The sequence below is a fragment of the Trichomycterus rosablanca genome, chromosome 3 (assembly GCF_030014385.1).
Source record: "Trichomycterus rosablanca isolate fTriRos1 chromosome 3, fTriRos1.hap1, whole genome shotgun sequence".
In the NCBI taxonomy this organism is placed as follows: Eukaryota; Metazoa; Chordata; class Actinopteri; order Siluriformes; family Trichomycteridae; genus Trichomycterus; species Trichomycterus rosablanca.
Genome location: NC_085990.1, coordinates 20,114,187 through 20,132,685, shown reverse-complemented (window position 1 = coordinate 20,132,685; position 18,499 = coordinate 20,114,187). Strand labels below are relative to the sequence as shown.

The 18,499-nt window shown below is 39.6% G+C and overlaps 1 protein-coding gene across 2 annotated transcripts; it reads left to right on the top strand.

Annotated features, from left to right (window-relative positions):
- The first annotated feature begins 1,010 nt into the window (after positions 1-1,010).
- prss1 (serine protease 1) lies at positions 1,011-17,249 on the top strand. 2 transcript variants are annotated; one of them, XM_062991009.1, is made up of 5 exons: positions 1,011-1,098; positions 9,366-9,525; positions 12,796-13,049; positions 15,549-15,685; positions 17,017-17,249. In XM_062991009.1, exons 1-5 carry the CDS (start codon positions 1,095-1,097, stop codon positions 17,164-17,166), a joined length of 705 nt encoding a protein of 234 aa, XP_062847079.1. In that variant the 5' UTR covers positions 1,011-1,094; the 3' UTR covers positions 17,167-17,249. The 2 variants fall into 2 exon arrangements, with proteins under 2 accessions (XP_062847079.1, XP_062847078.1); XM_062991008.1 differs by lacking the exon at positions 1,011-1,098 and adding an exon at positions 7,773-7,823.
- The last annotated feature ends 1,250 nt before the right edge of the window (positions 17,250-18,499 follow it).

The following is an 18,499-nucleotide window of genomic DNA, read 5'->3' as shown; positions in this document are numbered from 1 at the left end:
ACCAGGTAGCATTAGCATAACATATCTGTGTTAACAGATGAGAGAGGTTTTCTCGATATAGTGTAAAAAACCCCAAAACAAAACAAAAAAAACCAAATACAGCAAAGAAATGAGAAGTTTTTTTTGGTTCTGACAGATTAAAATACTGTAATACTGTATGGTTGTTGCAAAAAAAAAAAAAAAAAAAAGAAACAATGGTGGAGCGGTAACAGACAGTATATAGTGTTTTGATCTGTGTTTGAACCAAAAAAACTTCTAAGCAACACCAAAGCAAGCTGGAAGCGTAGATATATAAAGTATTCCACTTTTCTAAAACAGACCTGTGAGCAAGTTGTACAGTGGAGTTATACCTCAGTATAATGGTACAACTGTGCACTTCATCCATCACATATTGTGTCATTTTGTGGGGCCAAACAAACCTTATAGCACTCAAAACCTTCATTATATACATGGTGACAATAAATGTATTATATTCTAAGTACTTATGACAGTAAAATCAGCCACAGAGATATAAAATAAAAAGACCCAGTCATACAAAAATAAAACATATGGTGATATACTATGAAACCTTCAGAATCTTCAAAAATACTGTTATAAAAGTTTTCGGTCATACTGCCCAGCTGGGTGGCACGGTGGCTAAGCGGGTCACAGCAAGAAGGTCCTGGGTTCGATCCCTCAGGTGGGGCGGTCCGGGTCCTTTCTGTGTGGTGTTTGCATGTTCTCCCCGTGTGCACGTGGGTTTCCTCCGGGTGCTCCGGTTTCCTCCCACAGTCCAAAGACATGCAAGTGAGGTGAATTGGAGATAGACTGTGTTTGATATAACCTTGTGAACTGTTGAACCTTGTGTAATGAGTCACTACCGTTCCTGTCATGAATGTAACCAAGTGTAAAATATGATCCTAATAAACAAACAAACAAACAAACAAACAAACAAACATACCGCCCAGCGGTACTGACAGGTGAAGTGAATAACACTGATTATATCGTTACAATGGCATCTGACAAGGGGTGGGATATAACAGACAGCAAGTGAACGAGGAGTTCGGAGGGTCAAGATGTGAAAACAAGCAGCAAATCTCACTGACCATCACCAAATGGGTAAAAAATGCTAACTAAACACATAAACCACATGACAGTTAATAGAGTCAGCGTACTCTTACATCTATACTTAACATATGTGCTATTTTCAATCTGCCGCATAACTGCGCGTTTATTCTGCACCACATCCGCAATGAATGCGCATCCGGCATAAATTAGCTAAGCTAACTGCTAGCTGCCGTTCGCTATCCAAGGCTTACAACTATAAATATACACAGTAAAGCGTCTAAACCCATGCCTTTACTCTTGCAGGTAATATTAACCGTGCTTTAATAATGTACATTTATACTCACACTTGTTCCGTTTGTTTAAACTCAAAGAAATACGTAAAGTTTACATTAAAATGTAAAAAGCTCAAGTAGAAAATCTTGGTCAGCTGTATGTATACAGACAGCGCAGTCGCGTGGATGTGACGTCATGACAGTAACATTTTGATAACACTGTTTGAACTGACATGGGAACTGCAGTTATTAAATTACACTCATAAACTAAATGATACAACCCCAAATCAGAAAAAGTTGGGACAGCATGGAAAAAGCTAATAATAAAAAACACAGAGTTTCTTTCATTTACTTTGACTTTTATTTGATTGCAGACAGGATGAACCTGAGATATTTCATGTTTTATCTGCTCAACTTCATTTCATTTATTAATAAACATCCATTCCTGCATTTCAGACCTGCAACACATTCCAAAAAAATTGGGACAGTAAAGCATTTACCACTTTGTAATGTTGCCATTTCTTTTCACCACACTTAAAAGACGTTGTGGCACCGAGGATACCAAGTGATTTAGTGTTTCTGATTTTATTTTGTCTCCTTCTTCCTGCAAACACGTCTTAAGATGTGCAACAGTACGGGGTCGTCGTTGTCACATTTTTCCTTTCAAAATTCTCTTTAGGGGGCAGGTCATGATTGCAGACAGGCCAGTCCGGTACCCGTACCCTATTCTTCTGCAGCCATGCCTTTGTGATGTGTGCAGCATGTGGTTTTGCATTGTCTTGTTGAAAAATACATGGACGTCCCTGGAAAAGATGACGTCTTGAAGGCAGCATATGTTGCTCTAAGATCTTAATGTACTTTTCTGCATTAATGCTGCCATCTCTCTGTAGTCAAGTCAAGTCAACTTTATTTATATAGCGCTTTTTACAATATACATTGTCTCAAAGCAACTTTACAAAATCCAGGACCAACAGATACAAAAACCCCTGTTGAGCAAGCCGAGGGCGACTGTGGCAAGGAAAAACTCCCTGAAAATTACAGGAAGAAACCTTGAGAGGAACCAGACTCAGCAGGGCCCATCCTTCTTGGGTGGCCTGGAGGATACTTTAAATAAATACACGATTTACACAAATCATACAAACACAGAATTAAATGATCTAAAAGTCATAACTGGTAATAAATAGATAAATAAACAATTAAATAATAATAGAGTTGTTATCCGCTCTAGTCTTCAATAAAGTCTGTAGTGATTTCTTGTCGTTGCAATTACTCCAGACCCGTCACATCTGACAGGAGCAGCATCGTTGTCCCGGCAGTCTCGACTTTAATCCTTAACCTCGGCGGGTAAACAGGTTTCCATCAGAATGCCCTCGGGGTAAAACAACAGAGAATGTAGTTAATAATGTACAATGCTAGTTGACAAACAGTTTTACAGAGAGTTTTAGACTCCGGCAGCCCTAATTATTACAGCATAACTAAAAGGGAGAGCGAGCAGGTAACAAGGTCATGAAGGCTTTCACAGGACATCCGCGCCCATCTCCCCACCGTCATCAAACCTGAGTGATCGGACAAGAGAGGCAGGACGACAGCAACCCAACATCCCTGATCACCACAAGTTTCTATGACCAAGAACCCCCAAGCTCTGCGCCTTTGTCTATACTAATCAAAAGCCTGAGAAAATAAATATGTTTTCAGTCTAGACTTAAACATTGAGACTGTGTCCGAATCCCGAACAGAGGCAGGAAGATTATTCCAGAGTTGTGGAGCTTTGTAAGAAAACGCTCTTCCACCAGCCGTGATCTTTTTAATTCTAGGAACTATAAGTAACCCTGCATCTTGTGAACGAAGTGGACGTGCTGGGTTGTAGTAATTAATAAACTCACTCAGATACTGTGGAGCCAGATCATGTAGCGCTTTATAAGTTAGTAAAAGTATTTTGTAATCAATGCGAAATTTAACTGGCAGCCAGTGTAGAGATGATAGAACAGGAGTAATATGGTCAAATTTTTTAGTTCTAGTTAGCACTCGAGCTGCTGCATTTTGAACTAACTGGAGTTTGTTTAAGGATCTACCAGAGCATCCTGTTAGAAGAGCATTACAATAATCTAACCGAGAAGTTATAAACGCATGGATCAGTTTTTCGGCGTCATTAACAGATAGTATATTTCTTATTTTAGAAATGTTACGCAAATGATAGAAAGCAACTCTAGTAATATTATTAACGTGTGTATCAAATGAGAGATCTGAATCTATTGTGACACCTAAGTTTTTTACATCTGGGCTGGGAGTAACAGAGAACGTGTTTAAGTTTAGCACCAGGTTAGACAACTTGTCTCTTGCAGCTTTAGAGCCAACAAGTAAAACCTCAGTTTTATCTGAATTAAGTAAAAGAAAATTACACGACATCCAGTTTTTTATGTCGTTTACACAATCTTCTATCTTACTGATTGTGTCAGTATCATTTGGTTTGGCTGATATATACAGCTGTGTGTCATCTGCATAGCAGTGAAAGTTTATGCCATGTTTATGAATAATTTCACCTAGTGGAAGCATATAGAGTGTAAATAATAGCGGTCCCAGTACCGACCCCTGTGGAACACCATACTTTACTTTTGTAGTTTCCGAGCATTTATTATTTACATAAACGAATTGAGAGCGGTCAGTCAAATATGATTTGAACCAAGAGAGTGCGAGTCCTTTAACACCTACTGTATTTTCTAGCCTCTCCAGTAAAATGTTATGATCGACCGTATCAAACGCTGCACTAAGATCTAATAGAACAAGAAAAGAGACACATCCATATCAGAAGACACTCTGTAGTCTGTGCTGCGCCTCAAAAGAACAAGACAGCAAAGTATTATGCCCCCGATAATTTGTCTATGTACAGTTTATTTCTTGCTTTATAAAGCTGGGGCGGTCCGGGTCCTTTCTGTGTGGAGTTTGCATGTTCTCTCTGTGTCTGCACAGAAACAGATGTGCTTGAGGCTTAACTAAGCAAGAACAGCCCAACTCTTCTAGAAAGGTGAGGTTGTGGAAGTTTCATGTCATAGATCATACACCAAGGCAAGACTGAGTAAAGCAACTATTTGTCCTCCCAGAGAGTGTCAGTTTAAGTTCAAGCTCATTGAAATCAACAATTGTTGTTCTCCTATGATTTATTATGCCACCTGTATATCAATGGCTATTAGATACCTCTCTTTCACTGTACCCCCTCTAGGTGCTCTGGTTTTTGAAAGATTAAGATGAATTAGCTTCTCTTAATTAACCCTAGGTGTAAATTAATGTAAAATGCAGTGGGATTGACTGATCTCTCTTCTAGGGTGCGTTACAGTTCCAAAGTCTGGGGTTCCATTCAGTTACTGTCTGAGCTGCAGAAAGAGCACTACTAAAAAAAAACTGGGGCCAGTGACTGGACCCAATAATTTTCTTAACCTGGGATCCCTTTAGATTTCACTCGTTTTAGGGTGTTTGAAATCACCCCCTGGATCTGGGTACACTGGGTTTGCTTTGCCTCCCAAAGCCAGCGAGTAAGTAAACAGGCTGGTCTTAATATTGTATGCATTCAGTTCTAACAGTTCTTACTGTCTGTGCCCTGTTTGGGCTCCCATTACTAGACTTAGACCTCAGTAATTTTCTTTACATATGGTCTTATTATAAAGCTCTGGGTACCGGTACCTTGGGGGATTGGCTGTTAGATCTCTTTCAGGGTGAATTTACTGATTGCATGAAATAACAAATACATTGTATATAGAAATTCAGCAGGTAGTGCAGATGGGGGTTTGTGTACATTAAAAAGGAGGCCAAAATATGTGGAAACTTCTCAGCCAGAGATTTCAGCCAGACTCATTCCTAACAGGTATATAAAATTAATAATAGCAAATAAATATATGTTTCTTTGAAGAGTTATTTTTAGTTTTAGCAGGACTTTGCTCCTAAGCACAAAGCCAGGTCCATAAAGACGTGGCTCAATAAGTTTGGTGTGGAGGAATTCCAATAACCTCCAAAGAGCCCTGAGCTTACCCCCAAAGAACACTCCTGAAATTAATTTATACATAATGCAGTGGGCCAGATTTTATAATAATGCCTATAGTTTTGGAATATGGTTAACAAGCTTACGATCTGGTGTTCACATACATTTGACCATATCGTGTATATGTGTTCTTTTGCTTTGCACCTTGGTATAAATAAGTAACCAGTATGGCCTCAGCATTTCCATGACTTTTTGATAACTAGTGATATACAGTTTGGATTTTGGCATTAAATTCATTTGTTTAATGTTCCAGATGTTGGTTCCCATACAAGCCATGGCCTTGTAAAGTGTTTATCAGACATAAAAGTGATAACTCTTTATTTTCCATTAGGCTTTTAACCTGTGTGACAACATAGTAGGAAATAAATATACTGTATATAAAAAAGAAAACAGCAGTTTAAGATTTCTGCCACAGTTTTTTAAGACTAAAGATTTAAATGTCATTTAAAGGATTATAATGGGTTTTCTGAAATGTTCATTAATCAAAAATATGTATTAGGCAACTTATTAGTAATTTGATGGTGTAGACAGTTCGATTAACTTTTGTGATTGGCATCCTAAAGAAGGACCTGGGTTCGATTCTCCAGCTGGGCGACCAGAGTCCTTACTGTTTGCATGTTCTCCCAGTGTCCGTGTGGGTTTTCTCAGGGTGCTCTGGTTTCCTCCCACAAGTCCAAAGACATGCAGACAGGCCTAAAAGCCTAAAGGTTTCTATAAAGCATAGGTAAAACAGACACTGAATGAATGAATGTATGAATGAATGAATAATAACTTTGGCTGTCACCGTATGCTGAGAGGATGTCTAGATGTAATCATTTTGGAGTACTGAAATGCAAGAATGGATGTATATTAACAAATGAAATGAAGTTGACCAGAAAAACATCTATTGGGTTCATACTGTCTGCAAGTCAGGGCATAAAGTCAAGGTTAATGTATAAAACCCTGCCTTTATATAGCAGGGTTTTATACATTATACATTATATATTTCCATACTGTCCCAACTTTTATGAATTGGGTTTGTACACTTAATAATAAATTGAAAACATTACTTTTGAAAAGCTTTTTATGACATTATACATCAAAACCTATAATTTATTATTCACACAAGTATTCAGACCCATTATCAAATAATTTGTACATGCAAGCAAATACAGCTGCAATGACGGATGCCCTTAGACGATCTTAAGGAGGTTTTCTTCAGTGATGTTTATGTATTTGACTAATTCAGTTGTGCTTTAGTTCAGATCTCCTCCTGCCCCTGCTTATGAGAAGCACCCACTGCCATATGCTGCCACCACAATGTTTCACCATCTTGATGGTATTAGCAAGGTGATGCACAGTGCCTGTTTTTTGTCAGACATAAGTCTTACTGTCAATTGTAGGAAGGTTCAAGGTTGTGCCAAGGTTGTTTGTCCAACAGGTTCTCGCATCTCTGCACAGGGCATTTGGAGCTTTTTAAATGTTAAAATTGGGTTTTTTCTAACCTTGGTGACCAAGGCTTCTCTTTTCTAGTTGCTCAATTTGGCCAAATAGCAAGGTTCAAGGTTATGCTAATCTTTTGTCATTTAAAAATCATTAAGACCACTGGGGTCCCAGGGACATTCAGAGCCTTGATCTACAACCCCAAATCAGAAAAAAGTTGGGACAGCATGGAAAATTTCAAAATTCTCCACACATTCTGTATTGGGGACAGGTCAGGACTGCAGGCAGGTCAGTCCAGTACTCGTACCCTCTTCTTCCTCAGCCATGCCTTTGTAATGTGTGCAGCATGTGGTTTTGCATTGTCTTGTTGAAAAATGCATGGACGCCCCTGGAAAAGATGACGTCTTGAAGGCAGCACATGTTGCTCTAACATCTCAATGTTTTTTGCATTAATGCTGCCATCACAGAAGTGTAAATAACCTTGACACAGCCCCATACTATGACACACCCTGGCTTTTGGTCTTGTTGTGATAACAGTCTGGATGGTCCTTTTTGTCTTTGGTCCGGAGCAGACAAAACATGAAATATCTTGCAACCAAATGAAAGTCAAAGTAAATGTAAGAAACACTGCATTTGTATTTTATTTGCATTTTCCATACTGTCCCAACTTTTTCTGATTTGGGGTTGTACTGTATGTCTTGCAATGCAAACAATACAGTGTAAATTGTGAGCTCTTAGTTTGGAAAGCCACCCACCTGGATGTCCAAGTCCAGCCAAATTGCAACAGGTGGAATCCGGCTTAGTTCCAGACACATCTCGGAGATAACTTAAGCAAATGGGATATAAATAGCTCTAAAGTAGTTATCTTGCATGGCCATTCTCAGCCAGCTGTTCAAACTCAGGTAAGGTAATTATTAATTTGTGTGTTAATAATAAATAATCAAAGGTAGGATGTAAATATAAAAGAGCAGTTCTTCATCTAACTTTGTACTGCGTATCTGAGACTGCAATCATGAAGTGCATCATTTTACTCTCGCTAATTGCAGTGGCATGTAAGTTTTAACGTTCTTATATTTCTTACTTGTATTGCAAACAACAACAATCCATTAGAGGGCAACACACCTATTCACTTACTCACCCACTCAATAACACTTACAGCAAATTTAGAGATGTCATTCCAGTTTTTTGCATGTTTTGCATGTCGGGAGTTGGAAAAACATTGTGTTGCTTTGTCAGGCCAGTAGCCTGTCCAGGGTGTATTTTTGGCTTGGGCTTATTAAGTTCCCAGATAAAGCTCTTGCACATTTAAAACTCCAACCTAGGACTTCAAGACAGATCAACTCATCTTTACATTTGCAGTTTTTAGCAGACACTTTTATCCAATGCACCTTACAAAGGTTACAGTATTGAGATTTAAGGGCCCAACAGTGGCAACCTGGTAGTGGTGGGGTTTGAACTAGCAGCCTTCTGATTACTAGTCCTGAACCTTAACCACTAGGCTACAACTGCCTGAACTGTTTATGTTCATACTGTTGTCTGAAGAAAATACAATAGCCTAAATACACTGATCAGCCATAACATTAAAACCACCTCCTTGTTTCTACACTCACTGTCCATTTTATCAGCTCCACTTACCATATAGGAGCACTTTAAAGTTATACAATTACTGACTGTAGTCCATCTGTTTCTCTACATACCTTTTTAGCCTGCTTCCACCCTGTTCTTTAATGGTCAGGACCCCCACAGAGCAGGTATTATTTAGGTGGTGGATCGTGGATCAGACACAGCAGCGCTGCTGGAGTTTTTAAATACTGTGTCCACTCGCTGTCCACTCTATTGGACACTCCTGCCTTGTTGGTCCACCTTGTAGATGTAAAGTCAGAGATGATCGCTCATCTATTGCTGCTGTTTGAGTTGGTCATCTTCTAGACCTTCATCAGTGGTCACAGGACGCTGCCCATGGGGCGCTGTTGGCTGGATATATTTTTGGTTGGTGCACTATTCTCAGTCCAGCAGTGACAATGAGGTGTTTAAAAACTTATACCAGCGCAACACACACTAACACACCACCACCATGTCAGTGTCACTGCAGTGCTGAGAATGATCCACCACCCAAATAATACCTGCTCATTAGCGGTCCTGTGGGGGTCCTGACCATTGAAGAACAGCATGAAAGGGGGCTAACAAAGCATGCAGACAAACAGATGGACTACAGTCAGTAATTGTAGAACTACACAGTGCTTCTATATGGTAAGTGGAGCTGATAAAATGGACAGTGAGTGTAGAAACAGGGAGGTGATTTTAATGTTATGGCTGATCAGTGTATATTAATGCACAATTGCAACAAGTTAGACTTAACTGTAACCGTGGCACTTTATTCTGATAGGGTGAAAGTGGGTACATCTGAAAGCACTGGGCGAATGTCAAGAACACACTACATACAGGGCACCAATTGATCGCAGGGCATTATCCTTTGACACACTTACACCTGACTTACCCAGATGTAAAAAGGTAGATATAGGGGAAACATTGGTGCTATGTCATGAAATATTTGATCTGTAATTACTGTCTGCTTTTTGCTCCCTATTTAAAAGTCACTCTCCCAATTGATGAGGATGACAAGATCGTTGGAGGGTACGAGTGCCAAAAGAATGGTCTTCCCTACCAAGTGTCCCTCAATGCTGGCTACCATTTTTGTGGAGGTTCTTTGATCAGCAACCTGTGGGTCGTCTCTGCTGCTCATTGTTACAAATCGTAAGTAGGTTCTATTGTCTGCTTTTAGTAAAACATGCATTTAATTTATTTTTTATTAATACGAGGGTTCAAAAAGTTTCCACATTTTTTAAAACTCTATTTAATACGAATTTTTTAAAAACAAATTACATCACTTTTCTACATAGTCACCTTCCGATGCATTTTTCCCAGCGTTGTATTAACTTTTTAATGCCATCAGCAAAAAATGTTTTTGGTTGAGTCCGTAGCCACTGATGCACCGCTGCTTTCACATCACAGCTTCTTTGAACGTCCAAAAAGATGGAAATCAGGTGGCGCTAAATCCAGACTATAAGGTCTTTCTCAGTCTCTCAGACAATTACTACTCATCCCACCCTCAGTGTTTCCAATGAAAATACGAAAGTGTGGAAACTTTTTGAAGATCCCTCGTACATTTGTAAAACTAGTTTTTAAAAATCAATATGTTGTTTCTTTAATCAAGAGTAATTTTTTGTTTTTGTCCATCAACTGTTTTATCCTGGTGAGGGTTGCAGCAGGTCCGGTTTCACCGGGAACCATTGAGTGGTATGCAGAAATACCCTGGACAGGGTGCCAATCCATCACTGGACTTCAGCAGACCCAAGACATAGCCAATCATGTCTGTGTAGAGGTCTGGCTGGTTGATAGTTAGCTGGTTGATGGTTGATGAATTGAACCCCAATCTCAGCACTCGTGGGCCACCTTAACAGACCACTGTGCACCTGAGTATCAGTATAAACATGGTTGGGCAGAGTAAGTTTTTATCGAAATCTATGTATAAATGAATACTGAATACACTGTGGATAGCTTTCTAGTTAGGAACCCCACCACATTTGTTACTACAACAGCCTCCACTTTTTTGGGAATAATTCCTAGTAGATTGGAGGTCATTTGTAACTTTTTGTACCCATTTGGTCAAAAAACAAGAAAAAATTGTGGTCAGGTACTTATATTGGGCAAAAAGCCCTGGCTCGCAATACACCTTCTAATTCACCTTGTGTGCTTTAGTGGGGTTAATTTAAGGGCTCTGTGCAGACTGCTGGAGTTTTTCCACACCAAACTCCTCAAACCTTGTCTTTATGGATCTTGGCTTGTGCGTAGCAGTACAGTCAGACTGTTGCTACAAGACTGGACACACATCGATTTTTTAATCAAAGTAATTAACTTATTGCAATAGCAGTGGCTAAAACACATCAACTCAATCATTCCAAAAGGTGAATGGGCTGCCCTATATAACTCTAGGTGTGAGTGAGTCTGTTTCATGTGTGTTGCGTTGGATTGGTGTGTTACTGCACTGCACTTAGGGATTCTGGAGAAACTGGACCCACCATGACCCTTTCAGGGTCTAAATAAAATGAGATGAAAATCAACTTACGCGAAAGATTTCTGACAGCGCTTGTTATGCCTTTGTAAAAGTATTTGCCCCCTTGCTTTATCAAACAAACAGTAACTCAGAATCAGATTATACAGCATTTGTAGTATGTAGTAGTATAACAGTGGTAGCATGATGGCCTGGGGAGATGTGCTTTTATTAACGGAAGATTGTATTTCACTCTTTATAAGAGAATTGTTTGTGGTCATCTGTTTGTGGTTTGTGAGCTGTAGCTTAGGTATAATTGCATTATGCACTAGGACAGTGATTCAAAATACAAAACTAATCAACTAAAATGACTAAAAATTAATATCATAATTTACACCGATCAGCCATAACATTAAAACCACCTCCTTGTTTCTACACTCACTGTCCATTTTTATCAGCTCCACTTACCATATAGAAGCACTTTGTAGTTCTGCAATTACTGACTGTAGTCCATCTGTTTCTCTGCATACTTTGTTAGCCCCCTTTCATGCTGTTCTTCAATGGTCAGGACCCCCACAGGACCACCACAGAGTAGGTATTGTTTAGGTGGTGGATCATTCTCAGCACTGCAGTGACACTGACATGGTGGTGGTGTGTTAGTGTGTGTTGTGCTTGTATGAGTGGATCAAATACAGCAGCACTGCTGGAGTTTTTAAATACCGTGTCCACTCACTGTCCACTCTATTACACACTCCTACCTAGTTGGTCCACCTTGTAGATGTAAAGTCAGAGACGATCGCTCATCTATTGCTGCTGTTTGAGTTGGTCATCTTCTAGACCTTAATCATTGGTCACAGGACGCTGCCCACGGGGCGCTGTTGGCTGGATATATTTTTGGTTGGTGGACTATTCTCAATCCAGCAGTGACAGTGAGGTGTTTAAAAACTCCAGCAGCGCTGCTGTGTCTTATCCACTCATACCAGCACAACACACACTAACACACCACCACCATGTCAGTGTCACTGCAGTGCTGAGAATGATCCACCACCCAAATAATACCTGCTCAGTAGTGGTCCTGTGGGGGTCCTGACCATTGAAGAACAGCATGAAAGGGGGCAAGCAAAGCATGAGGAGAAACAGATGGACTACAGTCAGTAACTGTAGAACTACAAAGTGCTTCTATATGGTCAGTGGAGTTGATAAAATGGACAACGTGTGTAGAAACAAGGAGGTGGTTTTAATGCATCTTATTCCCTCCACAAGGGGGCGTTCGCATACAAGTTTCAGTTTAAAATCCGTTTGTTTAATTATTATTATTTTCTCTGCGACCTTTTTTTTTTGGAAAACCCTGTTCTGAAGTGTGCTAAGATTTCTCCACAGAGATGTAAAACTAATATAAAATTACAAAATGTGTTTAGTTTAATTCATTGCTGCTAAATATGGTGCAATCATTTATTACAACCCCAAATCAGAAAAAGTTGGGACAGCATGGAAAATGCTAATAATAAAAAACATGTACTCTCATGTAAGAGAGTCTCTTACATGTACTTTGATCTTTATTTGATTGCAGACAGGATGAACCTATTATTACTGCTTTCTTTCCTAATTACATTCACTTAATATCATGTTTTGTTTATTCTGATCTGATATTGGGCACTCTGGCATAAATAACGTTTGCCCACTACCACTGGGACACCCTCAGTGGTGCCGATCGGGCATCTACATACAGACATGATTGGCTGTATCTAAGGGGGGGAGGGGGGGGGGGTGCCTTGCACCCAGTGATTCCAGGAAAACTTGGCCTACCACAACCCTGACCAGGATAAAGTGGTGGTAAAAACATATTCCATGTAGAAAGGCATAATTACAGTGGGTAACTACTGTTTAATATGGCATCTGCTCTACTAGCTGCACCACTGTACCACCAGTTGGTAAAAATAAATACATGAAAAAATGTTTTTCACTATTTTTAGACGTATTGAGGTGCGTCTGGGTGAGCACAACATCGCCGTCAGTGAGGGAACCGAGCAGTTCATCAGCTCTGCTACAGTCATCAGGCACCCTAGTTACAGCAGCAGCAACCTAAACAATGACATCATGCTCATCAAGCTGAGCCGTGCCGCCAGCCTGAACAGCTATGTGAAAACGGTGGCTTTGCCCAGCAGCTGCGCCTCCTCTGGCACCACCTGCCTCATCTCCGGATGGGGAAACACCCTCAGCAGCGGCAGTAAGTGCTCATTTTCTACGCTTTAGTTACAATAAAAATGGTCACATTGCTTCTTGAATAGTTGATTTCATCACCCTCACCATGCTCAAAAGTATGCAGACACCTGACCACGAGCTTGATGGATCATTAATCCTAAAAACAGGGTAGGGTATTACTATGAATTTAAGTTGAGCACCCTGCTCTAGGCTTTCAAAGGCTTTCCACAAGATTTTGAAATGTGTTTGTGAACACCACTCATAATTATAAAGTCCAAGGGTTTTATTTGCAATCTTTGCAAGCAGGAAAATCAGTAAATAAATAAATCAATAATACCATGGTTTGACAAACCAGTCCTTAAGTCCTCCAGGCTCTGCTATGCAGTCACTGTTGGGTCCTTGAGCAAGGCCCTTAAACCTGTCTGCTCCAGGGGCGCTGTACGATGGCTGACCCTGCGCTCGGACCCCAGCTTCCAAAACAAGCTGGGATATGCGAAGAAAGAATTTCATTGTACTCTACACCTGTATATGTGTATATATAACAAATAAAGTATATCTTATCTTATCTTAAATGAACCCCAATAAAAACCTTATATATTATTTCAAAACCTTAAATAGGAGTTGTCACACCTTGTGAACTCACAAATTCTTTTTGAATGAAAAGAAACAAATTCCCATAGGCACTACAAAATCTTGTGGAAAGCCTTCCCAGAGTAGTAGAGGCTGTTTTAGCTGTGAAATGGGGACAACTCCATACTAATGCATATGTACAGTAGTGTTCAAAAAAATAGCAGTGATTTTAAAAAAGCGAATAAAGCACAAAATCATTATAATAACTTTTATTTCCATAAATGCAAACACACTGAAAATACTACACTTTCAATACTAAATCAAAACATTAACAAAATTTAGCCAGTTTGTGTTAATCCTTTACAGAAAGTTAAGAAAAAAGAATATTAGGCTGTTCAAAAAAATAGTAGTGCCAGCATTTTTCTTTAAAAACTCAAAAAATGTATCTATAAACTGAAAAATATGTTTGAGGTTTCACTTTACTTTAAATTACTGAACTAATATTTAGTGGCATAACGATTGTTTCCAAGATCTGTGTTGCATGGAGTCGACCAACTTCTGGCACCTCTGAACAGGTATTCCAGTCCAGGATGATTAGACTACATTCCACAGTTCTTCTGCAGTTTTGGGTTTTGCCTCAAAAAAACACGTTTCAGATATCAGAACATAAGTTCTCTATGGGATTGAAGTCAGGGGATTGGGCTGGTCACTCTATTACCTCAATCTTGTTTGTCTGTAACCAAGATGTTTTGGGTCATTGTCATGTTGAAACACCCATTTTAAGGACATTTCTTCTTCGACATAGGGCAACATGATGATCTCAAGTATTCTGATATATTTAAACTGATCCATGATCCCTCGTATGTGATAAATAGACGTAACACCATGGTATGAAAAACATTCCCATATCATCATTTTGTACCACCATGCTTTTACTGTCTTCACAGTGAACTTTGGCTTTAATTCAGTGCTCACGGGTCGTCTGACATACTGTCTACGGCCACTAGACCCAAAAAGAACAATTTTGCTTTCACCAGTCCACAAAATGTTGAGCCATTTCTCTTTGGACCAGTCAATGTGTTCCATGGCAAATTTGAACCCATTCAGGACACGTCTTTATCTTAACAACGGGACTTTGCAAGGAGTTCTTGCTGGTAATTTGGCTTCACTTAATCATCTTCTGTACTCACTGGGAACTTCAGATGTTCCTTGGTCTTTCTGGAGGTGATCACTGGCTGAACCTTTGCCATTTTGGCTATTCTTCAATCCAATCGAACAGTAGTTCCACGCTTCCTTCTGCATCTTTCAGGTTTTGGTTGTCACTTTAAGGCATTCGAGATCATTTTAGCTGAGCAGCCTATCATTGCTGCACTTCTCTGTATGTTTTTTCCCTCTAAAATCAACTTTTTAATCAAAGTACGCTGTTCATCAGAACAATGTCTGGAACAACCCATTTTACCCAGTATTTCAGAAGGAAATGCGCTATGACCAACCTGTGCAACATTTGCCGCCCTCCTACCTTAAATAAGGGCCAAAATGTACACCCATTCTTCTGCAGAATGAATGACTTCACCAATTGAACTCCTCACTGCTATTATTTTGAACAAGCCCCTTTCAATCAATGCTTCGATTACTCAGAATGAACGGCATGCATGTCCTAATTGTTGGGTTTGTTTTGTTTTCATTACTCTACTACACTTTCAAGTAAATTATTTGCTATGTAGAAATAGCATTTCTACTAAAAACAGTAATTTATCAGGTTAATGGTGTTGGACTGCTATTTTTTTGAACACCACTGTATAAAAATGGTATGTCCAACAAACTCAGCTGTCCACATATATGTTGACCATACTAAAAACAATGCAGCAGCCACACTAATTCACATACCCCTTATTAATCAATGAATGTAACATAATTTACATTTTTTACTTTAAACCTAATGCTTTCCCTACAGCATACTACCCTGACCGTCTGATGTGCCTGAATGCCCCAATTCTGAGTGACACCACTTGCAAAAATGCTTACCCTGGTCAGATTACTTCCAACATGTTCTGTGCTGGCTTCATGGAGGGAGGCAAAGACTCCTGCCAGGTATTTTCATTATCTATCCTTAAACAAACATACAGTTATAATAAATAGAATTGTTTATTTACCAAAATGGTAGTCTTGATGACACATCAGTAATTTTTTAGTTTTCACAGCCATAGAAATTATAAACATGATATTTTTATTTAATAAAATAAAAAATTTTCAAACAACTGCCATTTACAGCAGGCCAAGTAACTGCTACTTAATGGCACTGGCTTGTATTTGTATTCGTAATAAATATATATACAGTAGTATACATGTCAAATGCCTGTGCATTTTAGTGTATACAAATAGTGCAGTCGAACAAATGTACAATAAAATGTAAATAAATATACTATATAGAGGACATATACACTGATCAGCTATAACATTAAAACCACCTCCTTGTTTCTACACACATTGTCCATTTTATCAGCTCCACTTACCATATAGAAGCACTTTGTAGTTCTACAATTACTGACTGTAGTCCATCTGTTTCTCTGCATGCTTTGTTAGCCCCCTTTCATGCTTTTCTTCAATGGTCAGGACCCCTACAGGACCACCACAGAGCAGGTATTATTTGGGTGGTGGGTCATTCTCAGCACTGCAGTGGCACTGACATGGTGGTGGTGTGTTAGTGTGTGTTGTGCTGGTATGAGTGGATAAGACACAGCAGCACTGCTGGAGTTTTTAAACACCTCATTGTCACAGCTGGACTGAGAATAGTCCACCAACCAAACATATATCCAGCCAACGTCTCTGACTTTACATCTACAAGGTGGACCAACTAGGTAGGAGTGTCTAATAGAGTGGACACGGTATTTAAAAACTCCAGCAGCGCTGCTGTGTCTGATCCACTCATACCAGCACAACACACACTAACACACCACCACCTTGGCAGCGTCAATGCAGTGCTGAGAATGACCACCACCCATCCTGCCCAAGAACAGCATGAAAGAGGGCTAACAAAGCATGCAGAGAAACAGATGGACTACAGTCAGTAATTGTAGAACTACAAAGTGCTTCTATATGGTAATTGAAGCTGGTAAAATGGACAATGTGTGTAGAAACAAGGAAGTGGTTTTTAATTTTATATATACGTATATATCATACATATAATCATACATACACACATTATATACAGTAGTTTGTTTATTAGGATTTTAACGTGATGTTTTACACTTTGGTTACATTCATGACAGGAACGGTAGTTACTCATTACACAAGGTTATATTGAACACAGTCATGGACAATTTTGTATCTCCAATTCACCTCACTTGCATGTCTAAAGCACGCATCTCCTCTTTTTCCTTTGCTCTCACTAATCCAATACTAAACCACTTCTTTAATTTTAGGGAGATTCCGGTGGCCCCGTGGTGTGTAATGGTCAGCTGCAGGGCATCGTGTCCTGGGGTTATGGCTGCGCCCAGAGGAACAAACCTGGTGTCTATGCCAAGGTCTGCAACTACACCAGCTGGATCAGAGACACAATGAGCCGCAACTAGAACCCTCCGATGTTCTGCCATTTCACATTAATAGCTGGAGTAATATTCAACTTATATGAATAAACTGACTTTAGCAAAATAAAGAGTGCAGTTTGTTGATTTATTTAATGCATAACAGGATATCTTTTTTGCAGCTGCTCCTGTATATAGAGGGTTGCCACTGTGAAGTCTGCAGTTTTTACACCAAATGCTCCTTATAAGGGCAACCCTCCTGTTTCTAGTCAGGCTTGGGACTGGCACTGAGAGTGTACTGACAAGTGTGGTAACACATGTAAAGTAAAGCATGGCTGAGCCACTATGCACAAAGAAAAGTCTAAAGACACAGTTTGGTGTGAAGAAACCTCAACCACCATAAACACCAACAGTGCCTGATGTTCTGAATGGGTATAAAAAAAAGACTTTCATTAAGAGTGGAGGCTGTTAATATAAAAAAAAAAGCCCAAGGATTTTTTTGGCTATTCCAAAAACCATATGTGAACACCTGACCATAAGCTTGTTCAGAAACCCATTCTAAATTAAATTAAGTGTAGTGTAACCATAGTGTAGCTCATCAGTTCTTAACAATGACTTATACATTTATATACACCAATCAGCCATAACATTAAAACCACCTCCTTGTTTCTACAAAGAATCACTTTGTAGAACAAGGGGGCTAACAAAGCATGCAGAGAAACAGATGGACTACAGTCAGTAATTGTAGAACTACAATGGTCAGGACTCTCCCAGGACCACTACAGAGTAGGTATTGTTTGGGTGGTGGATCATTCTCAGTACTGCAGTGAGAATGACATGGTGGTGGTGTGTTAGTGTGTGTTGTGCTGGTATGAGTGGATAAGACACGACAGCGCTGATGGATGTTTTTAAACACCTCACTGTCACTGCTGGACTGAGAATAGTCCACCAACCAAAAATATGATGAAGGTCTAGAAGATGACCAACTCAAACTGCCGCAATAGATCATCAATCGTCTCTGACTTTACATCTACAAGGTGGACCAACTAGGTAGGAGTGTCTAATAGAGTGGACAGTGAGTGGACACGGTAATTAAAAACTCCAGCAGTGCTGCTGTGTCTGATCCACTCATTCAAGCACAACACACACTAACACACCACCACCATGTCAGTGTCACTACAGTGCTGAGAAAGAACTCTGTAGTGGTCCTGTGAAGAAACAGATGGACTACAGTCAGTAATTGTAGAACTACAAAGTGCTTCTATATGGTAAGTGGAGCTAATAAAATGGACAGTGAGTGTAGAAACAAGGAGGTGGTTTTAATGTTATGGCTGATCGGTGTACAATACACAGTCAAATCTTAAATGATCCACTTGCCATT